The sequence below is a fragment of the Cyprinodon variegatus genome, unplaced genomic scaffold (assembly GCF_000732505.1).
Source record: "Cyprinodon variegatus isolate N-32 unplaced genomic scaffold, C_variegatus-1.0 Scaffold46, whole genome shotgun sequence".
In the NCBI taxonomy this organism is placed as follows: Eukaryota; Metazoa; Chordata; class Actinopteri; order Cyprinodontiformes; family Cyprinodontidae; genus Cyprinodon; species Cyprinodon variegatus.
In genome coordinates this window covers 1,664,830-1,673,858 of record NW_015150499.1, presented here as the reverse complement: position 1 = coordinate 1,673,858, position 9,029 = coordinate 1,664,830, and the positions used below count along the sequence as shown (strand labels likewise).

At 42.0% G+C, this 9,029-nt stretch overlaps 1 protein-coding gene across 3 annotated transcripts in view; it reads right to left on the bottom strand.

Annotated features, from left to right (window-relative positions):
* LOC107082054 (rho GTPase-activating protein 27-like) overlaps window positions 1-9,029 on the bottom strand; it is a 43,420-nt gene that overhangs the window by 9,595 nt on the left and 24,796 nt on the right. Inside the window, exons 4-11 of one of the 3 annotated variants that reach the window (XM_015370502.1) lie at window positions 2,796-2,999; window positions 1,665-1,802; window positions 1,448-1,591; window positions 1,240-1,305; window positions 1,091-1,162; window positions 934-1,014; window positions 773-850; window positions 426-491 (exon numbers count right to left, since the gene is read on the bottom strand). In XM_015370502.1, the coding sequence (XP_015225988.1) occupies window positions 426-491; window positions 773-850; window positions 934-1,014; window positions 1,091-1,162; window positions 1,240-1,305; window positions 1,448-1,591; window positions 1,665-1,802; window positions 2,796-2,999 (849 nt within the window). The remainder of the gene's footprint in view (window positions 1-425; window positions 492-772; window positions 851-933; window positions 1,015-1,090; window positions 1,163-1,239; window positions 1,306-1,447; window positions 1,592-1,664; window positions 1,803-2,795; window positions 3,000-9,029) is intronic. The other 2 variants (XM_015370503.1, XM_015370504.1) reach the window with 2 other exon arrangements.

Sequence of the window (9,029 nt, the reverse complement as noted above, 5' to 3'; positions counted from 1 at the left end):
ATGTTTGATGGCGATGGACATGTTTGATGGTGATGGACTTATATGTTCTGTTTGGACCAAACTGCTGTATGTAACAGAGTCTGACTGGAAAAACCTAAAGAACCCTGAATAAACATAAGAACGAAGAACAGAACCACCCAAGCACATCAGAGCTGTTAGATGACAGGATGAAAAGTTAATGATTAGTGGTTAGTGGGATTAGAGGCCACACGCTTAGGAACTTTCTGGGCAAAAGTCTTCATTAAACTGAGATCGTCAGAATAATTGAGCATTAAGAATTTCATTTGTTAAAATCGTTTGGAAAATGGGGTGCAAGGAGTTCTCAGCTGCCCAAAAAGTTCTGTACTGATAACAAATGACATGTTAGAAATGTTAGTAGATTTTACTATGTTGCCTCTAACTTCCAACAGCCAGTCAGAACCTACATGGTGCTGAGAGGGGGCTGGGCTGTGGTTGGATAGATTCCTCCTCAGCCTGAACCTATTGGGGAACTATAGAAGGAGGAAATGATGGGATGAGTTAATGAATGAATGAACAGCTTGACAAATGAATAAGCAATTCAGGAAATTGCTGAACAAGTCAGTAAACACATGGACAAGTCTGGTGAGTTGGTGAACCCATGAACAAGTCGTTACCTGAAGAAAGGAGTGCAAGAAATCATGAAATGTCAGAAAATCAATAAATGATTTACAGACTCCCAAATAAATCTGCGAATGATGTAATGAAGGTCTGGGAGGGTGTCTGAAAGGGATGCAGCGCTGAGAAATTGTACCTGTGGACTGTCTGGAGAAGGCTTTCTGGAAGCGTCTGTGAGGTCAGAGGAGATCCTTCTGTGTCCAGGGGAAAACACCTGAATGAAACAAAGCAGGAATGTTAGGATTCAACACTCAGGACAGTTCCTGATCATGAAGCCTACAGTCTAGTTTAACTCACATCTTCAGCGATACTGTGTCTTAAGCTCCTTGCCTGGGGAGCTCCTCCCCCAACAGAAACTCCATTTCCCACCAGCCTCTGCTTAAAAAAACAGATAAACCTGTTGATCTAAATCATTTCCAGAGAAGATCGGATTAATATTCCTATGACTGCTTACCTCATGCTGCCTCTGTTGGCTAGTCGGGTCCTTCAGGTCCAGCTGAGCTCTTGGAATCTGAGGAAGTGGCTTCTACAGATGTAGGGAGCACAAAGTAGAGATTAATCCAGAGAAAGGTGGAATACTGGAAAACTGAGGTTCTTTCATACCATAAATACAGAGTCTTCCTCATCGCAATGTTTGCCCACGGGATAATCCGCCTTTGGTAGCGGAGGCTAAAAACCATCAAACAGACAACTGTTAATACAACAAAGTCTGAACTATCTCACTTAGATCTACATTTTTAAAAGATAAATCACTAATGCCAACTTTAAGGGTCTTAAATCAGAATAATCCAGGATAATCTCCGGCTCTTACCGGGCCAGAATCCTGCTTGGATCCAGGAGGAGATGAAGGGGACTTTGGGTCAGGTGGATCCCAGGATGTGGCTCCTGTGTTTGGGTTGTAGTAGTAGACCCTGCCTGTGGCCCCATCCGTCACCTCCTCCCAGTCACCAGAACCCTGAGAACATGGAGGCGGAGGTCAGAGAGCAGGACCATTAGGTGTTACCGATCTTGGAGGAGCTTAGTGATACCTGGGAGGAGGCTGGGGAGAGCGGACTGTATGGGTCCATGTCACCGGTCGGTGGATGAACTCGGTGATCCGACCAGGTGGTCTGTCTAGTCAGAGGATGGTAATAAAACCTCCTTCCACTCCCCTGATCAGTGTGCTCCTGAGCAGACATGGATGGAAAAAATCAGAGCCTCTGCAGCAACATTTTTGGTTTGTGGCTTAAACATTTCAGTCATATTCTACTGAAGGCAAATAAAAACAGTTTGTCGTAGTTTCTTAGGAGGAGACATCTTTATTTTGTGACATGGTGTCTCTGAGCCTTCCTTCTCCAGATTGATTTTCCTTAATCTTTCTAGACCTTTAATTTTGTCCTTTTTAGCTTTCTCAGATGAAAGCATCTGTTTTTTCCAGCTTGTGAAAAAGAAAATCTGTCTAAATGAACTGCAGATCCACTGAACATAGCTGTGCATGCTCTGTGTTGGCAGCAACATAAGAGGGTGGTGGATGGAGACTCTCTTAGATGTCTTGAGGCTTCCTTTCTGCAACTGAAACTCTGGATCTAAAGTTCTATATCAGATAGTAAAGCTGTTCTTTCAGCTGCAGTGTTTGTTTCAATTTTGTATCAAAATAATGATGCAGCTCCTTTTTTATTATGAGGTTATCATTGTTAAAAGAAAGAGACGAATGGTTTCAGCTCCTTTGTCTTTTTTTTATCTAAATTGACTCTTTAGTTCTCATTAGCTGAAGAGCCAGGATGTTGATATGGAAAAAGTCTCATTGCTGAAGTACTTTTGAGCAATTTAGGTTTTCCCCAGAAGGAACCGGATCCCAGAGGAGGAAACTTGACGATCTCAGGTAACATCTGATCAAACTTTAATTATTTCAGAGTAACATGAACTCAGACTAGGGGAAAGATTAAACACAAGCCCTCTGTTCAGACATAAAAACTTAAAAATAAAGCCATTATTATCTCTTGACAGAAAAATGTAAAAACTTAAGTATTTTTTCTGCATTTCAGCCAGCAGCTCATCTAACAGTCACTCAATAGTTTGAGTTTTCTACAGTTTCATTCAGAATCAACTATTTAGTTCCTTTGGGCTTTGAATATTTCTCCACGAATAGCTAAAACACACCTGGAGTTGGGCCACCTTACCTGCCATACATCCTGTGGGCTCCCAGGGGAGGCGGGGCTTATCCTGCTGGAGGAGGAGCTGGTAGATAAGACGGCATCATTTGCTGCTGAAGGTTCAGAGTCTGCAGGGGGCTGGGAAGTGATAGAGATCTGAGGCTGAGAAGTTTTCTTCAGGGAGGAGACGTTTGCGTATATGGGTGAGCTAGGGCCCTGCGACGTTTGGTCCTGCAGAGTCAGAGAAAGAGAAGAGAAATGCACCATATTAGGTCTGGGTGACAGAGTTTGCGTCCAACTTTTTAAGCTAAGATACATTCTTTTTTTTCCTTGAGCGTCCTTGAAGCCATAGATCTGCTCTGTGCAGTTTTTTTTTTCACTTAAAGAGAATAAAAACGCAGTAATAAAGGCTGTGGGACGGTTTATATATTGAAGGTAATGGTGGGGCAGTGAAAGGTGAAGTTTGTCAAAGTTTTTTGGGGTTTTTTTTTTTTTTCATAAAGGGAGGAGAGTTATTCACTTCATGTCCTGTACTATCTGTCATTGTTTTGATTTGTGAGGCTCAAACAGGGTCACTGTTTGACTTTATCCATTCCTTATCCTTCTGAACTATTACGTGTAATGTATTCTACATATCAAATTGCTTTATTGGTTGTTTATATCCCAGTCTAACCTGCGATCTGTGTGTGATTCCAAACGTGTGATTTAGAGCTTTCACTTTGTATTTCCTTCAAAGCAATCTTTTAGCTCAATCCCTGTCAGATCCATGAAATTGCTGCTGAAATAACACTTATTCAAACAGAAATAGACCGGGGGTCTATCTCTATCGGAGCAAGCCCCCTTGATGTGTTCATCCCCATTGACGCTCAATGAGAGTAAATAGTCGCTGCAATCTCTTCCTACATGGTTTTCTGTCTGATTGGACACAAAATCGTGTTCCATGTGTTCAAGATGAAAGGCTTCAAGGCACCATAAAACTCTTGAAGTCTTCCATCATGTCTGCTACAACGTCAAACCATTTTATGGAACCCTGAGGGACAATTTATGACTTATTTTCACCAATTAGATTTGAAGCCACCAACGCCTTGGCCTCCAGCTGTCATCCAACCAGAGCGGTCTGTTACACCGGTTTCCAGCTCTGCTCAGCAGTTACCCCTGATCTGCATGTTCCAGGTGTTTTCTTTTTGCCACACACCTAGCAATTTGAACAATTATGTGATCAACAGGCTTCTGCAGCAATGGATGACTGCTAAGGAAGAGCAATCATTTGAATCGTATGGAAATCATTGAGGGGGAAAACCTGGTCTGATTCGTAGAGACGGCATCCATCCCACTTTGGATGGTGCAGCCCTTCTTTCTAGGAATCTGGCCAAATTTATGAGTACTCCAAAACTCTGACAACCCAGGATGCAGACCAGGAAGCAGAGTCATAGTTTAATACACTTAAATTAATAAATCTTGATAATCCAATTAAACTTAAAATGACTCCAATAGGGGAAAAGTTAAAACAATTAAATGGGGTTTATTTAACATAAGATGACATGTGCTGTGAATTGGTGCTTTATAAATAAACTGAATTGAAGCAGGTGTTTTGGAGCAGAGACAGTTTAAGGGGTAGTTCATAGCCAGAGTTGCCTTGCAGCACATAGGCTGATGGGTTCGGAAGTCTCATTTATTTCTATTTAGGCTGTACCCTGTTTTCCTGGATAGGACTGTAGCAACTAGATGCTTATTGCTTCTCATTCATCCATAGACGGGTCTCTCAACTGGATTTGGTTTGCATGGGAGGATCCTAACAAGAACCAGTCTGCCCTGAAAAGCAATGCTTCTGGGCTCAATGAGAGACTCAGTTTTGGGGCGGTGGTTGTGTAAGAATAAGACAAACTGTCTAACAATGAGCTTTTCAGTACAGAAAGACGTGAACAATTGTTAGTCTACACATTTTCCCACGGCTGGACATCTATAGAGCCTTACTTGTCCTTGTAAGGGTTTCACACCAGGGCCTTATTCAGTCAGCTGCACTCAATCATCATTTCCATTATAATCAAACCAACAGTTTTAAGAAGACTATTCTGACAGTTTCACAGCTTCAGTGCCAACGTAAAATAAAAGGCTTCATTTAGATTCATCATTTATGTTCATCTTATTCTTGATCTCAGCAGATGAACCCATCAGGACCCCTGACATTTATGAAGGAACCATATCTTTTGATATTTTAAACCTCTCTGTCTCTGACCAAACAAGACTCTATAAATATCAACATTCAATCTCAAATCTCAACTCAGTCTTTATCCTACTCAGGTGCAAGCGAGTAGCCAGTTGAGCTCAGTTTAATGTAAAATATTTATCAAAAATTAGGGGAAATAAAATGTTTTCCTAACACATAGGGTTTTATTGAACTGGTAGTTGAAGATGTTGATAGCTGTGGACAGGAAGGATCTTTCACTGCATCTGGAGGAAAACTTTCACTAAAGATGCTCTATTGGCGTTCAACAATCTTATGAAGACTGTTGTCCATAATACTCTTCATTTTATGAAGAATTACCGTTTGTGAAATCACCTAGAAAGGTTCCCAGAACAGAGCCAGGATTATTATCAGCTTGTGGAGCTTCTTTAAGTCGTTTTTTTTTATGATGTTACCTCAGCAGTTATTGCAGAAGACATCGCACTCTCCACACTAGACTTATAAAAGAATTGAAGCATCTTGCTACAACCGCTGGATGATATAAGCTTCAAGATTACTGCTAAACTGCGTCTCTAGTTGAGTGTCTTATATAGGTGAACACCAAGTTATTTAATGATTGCAGAGTCATCAGAGTACTTCTGCAGATCACTGGACTTTGTCTTGCACTGGAAGTTGGAGGTGTACAGAGTAAAAAGTAATGTGCTACTGATTATACTGTTTGTCAGGAGTCTTTGATCTAGGCCATTGTTGGGGTCTTCTGGAGTTCCTGGTAAAGAAAATCAGACTAAATTGCATTAAAGCGTGGAATCAAAGGACATCAAAGAAAATGATCCCCACAATGCTTTCTGGCCTTTTTAAATGAAAGTGGGTTCGTGGAACCAGGTGGTATCTTTAACTCCAACGCCATGGTGATAATCAAACTGCAGGGGGCAGTGTTGGGCACGTTATTTTGAAAAAATAATTAGTTATAGTTACTAGTTACTAGTTACTTCTCCCAAAAAGTACTGAGTTACTGAGTTACACCACAATAAAAGTAACTAGTTACTAGTAAAAGTAAGTATTGTGTTACTTTTGCGTTTCTTGCCCCCGTAACCCTCCCCACCCGGCCCCCACCTTCTCGCCGTGTGTTTCAAAGCCAGCTGAATAGAGCGGACGACAAAGACAAGAACCTGCAGAGAGTTTAGCATTTATTGCAACTCAACATAAATGACATCAGGGGGGAACGCTATCTGACGGGCCTATAAACCCCGTCAGATAGCGTTCCCCCCCTGTCTAACATGGGGGGAACGCTATCTGATGCGTTGTAAATATCATCAGGCTGCATTACCTCTACTCATTGGTGTGAAGCTTTTAAACAGGGCGTTCAGATCTGGTGAGTGTATGAAATTAATAACTGGGGATGTCTAATTCTGAAATCCTGTGTGTTTGGGTTGTTATAGATACTGCAACATCCATCCATCCATCCATATAGGCTATCATTTGATCGTTCACGCTCTCCATAGTTCCCCTGTGGCGCGAGCACAGGGCGGCTGTTAATCGCCTTTAGCGAGCATGCGCGTTTCCTGTCAAATGCGCGGTGATTGGTACCGCCTGCGCTGTGCTGAGATGCAGGGGAAACCGCATCTGATGGGGAAACGCAGCTCGACGTAACACCTGTATTTCCATGTGGAAAACGCTGTTTTGCCGCAGGAGTCCTCCTCACTCTCCATCTCTCTGTGTGTGCTGTACGTTAACACCCGCCAGCGGAAACACCCACCTACCCAACCGACAGACGGAATCTCACTATACATCAGCCAATCACATCCTCCCCTCTCTCATGACAAGGCGCGCACGAGTCCTAGCATGAAAAAAGGAACCAATTAGGAGGTCTTCCATATTACTGGAAATGTCTCCTGGGTCAGGCTGAGGTTTAGGAGGTGTTGCAAAAGCCAACAGAGCTGCTCTGTACAGATCCTCAGGACTCCAAGGCTGACACCGTCTCGCAATTCTAACCCTTCTCCGACATCCACAATCTCACTCAATCATGTTGATAAAATCTTTTTTTTGTTTTTGTTTTTTTTTACTCACAGTCCTCCATTGTGGTAGAGTCCATTATCTCCCAGTTCCTCCAGGAGGACCTCAGTATAGAGTGAACACCCCTACCAGGTCCAGGAGGTGCCAGACCTATTGCTCATTGGGCTACTGGGTGTCCCCATAGATTCCTGAGTCTAGTCCTTCACTCTGGCTAGGGAGAGATTTCTGGGCCTGTAGCAGCTGTTTAAACTCAGTCTAACAGGCTGGTGCTCCTTCTGGTAGCCTTGTGAGGTCCTGCTATGCCTGCAAGTAGTGCAAATCCTGACTCTTGTCTTTGTACCACCAGTTACATACCCAGTATGGTTCTGCTGAGACACTAAGGTTTCTGCTTAAACAAGTTTAAATGGGTTTACTTGGTTAATGTGACATTTTGACACTCATTCTGAGGTATCTTGATTTAAGAAAGCAGAAAAGCAATCTTTTACAATTACATAGCCAGAAAATTGTGCAAGGACATACTGTAGAATGATGATGAGTTCCTTTTGTTTTATGCTTAATATGCATAGTTTCATTCTGGTTGATGATATCATATGTTTGAGGAGAACATCTTGATGTAAAGTGAATCTGTGTTGATAGGCTGCAGAAGGATCCCTGGTCTGAAGGGATCTCTGTCTGCCTGGGTGGATGGAGCTGCAGACCAACAGGAAGAACTCCTCCCATGTTGTATAAACACAAAAACACACGAGAACGTTAAATTCCTGCTTTACTTCAACTGGTCTGAGTGGAGAAAAATCTTCATCAGGCTTTGATCCGAGGAATCAGAACTGCAACTTCACATTTGACCTCAAACCTACTTAGAACATCTGACCTGAACCCCAACATCTAAAGAGCTCTGGGGAAATTTTGTTTCTTCATCAGTGACTGCAGAATGAATTACACATTTTCTGCTGATGAACTGTTTTTGTGGATCATTTAAACTATGAGCAGCTCATCAAAAGGTGACGGTAGTTTGTCTCAGGTTTCACTCTCTAACAGTAAATCTATTTGAGCCTGGTTTAAGGTCCAAACATCTTGCAGAAACAGCATGAATTAAAACCTGAATCGCAAAAATCCTAATTTCCTGGAGAGTCTGAAAAGGACACGAGGACTCACCTGTCATCGTCTGCCTGTGTTGGACTTAATATTCCTCAAGTCTGTGCTGCACTGACGTTGACCTCCATGAGGAATCTCATCCTGTTTCCAGTCTGGCTGCAACTAGAGCTGGTTTATGCCGTCAGACTCAACTGTCTGCAAATTGCAACTCCTCTATTTGCTTACAGGCTTACAGGCCCCGCCCATATAAATGGTGGCACCGCCAATTACAGGCAAATTGTCTCCATTTTTTTGGTTGTTATTTAACATTTGTCTAAACTTGACCTTTGTACAGGATATAAAAGTTAGTGCCGGGATGTTTTGAAGGACTCACCCATAATCATCTAATCTCCTCTAAACTTCAATAAAAGCATAAAACAATTGTAAAAACATCCACAACAACAAATTCTAGAAAATCAGATTCACATCAAACATTTAGGTACTTTCTTTCACCTCAAACCTGTATGTTACAACTTCTAAAACTAAAATACATATATAAACAATTAATGAAATGAAATAAATAGGTCATCAGAATAACTTTACAGATTGGATGCCCACTGGACTCAGTGCAGGAGGGGGGAAACAAAAGGATCCAAGCTAAATGAACATCTCTGTTGGATAATGTTTACCACCCCATACATGAAGCTGGTGCAGAACTAGACAGCTCCTTTAGGGACAGACTGCTGTACCTTAAATGCACCAGGGAGCGTTAACACAGATCCTTCCTCCCAGCTGCTGTAAGACTCTAGAACCACCACTGTTCCCAACAATCAGTTGATACATTCATGCTGGTTTTGCACAGTTTCTACCTTAGTCAGTTAAATAACCTGCTGCTGTCATTTTGCACATCTTTGATGCTGCTGCTATTTTCAAATATCCATTACTTTAAAAATGTCCTTGGCTGTATTTTGGTTATTTATTCTCCAGAAGTC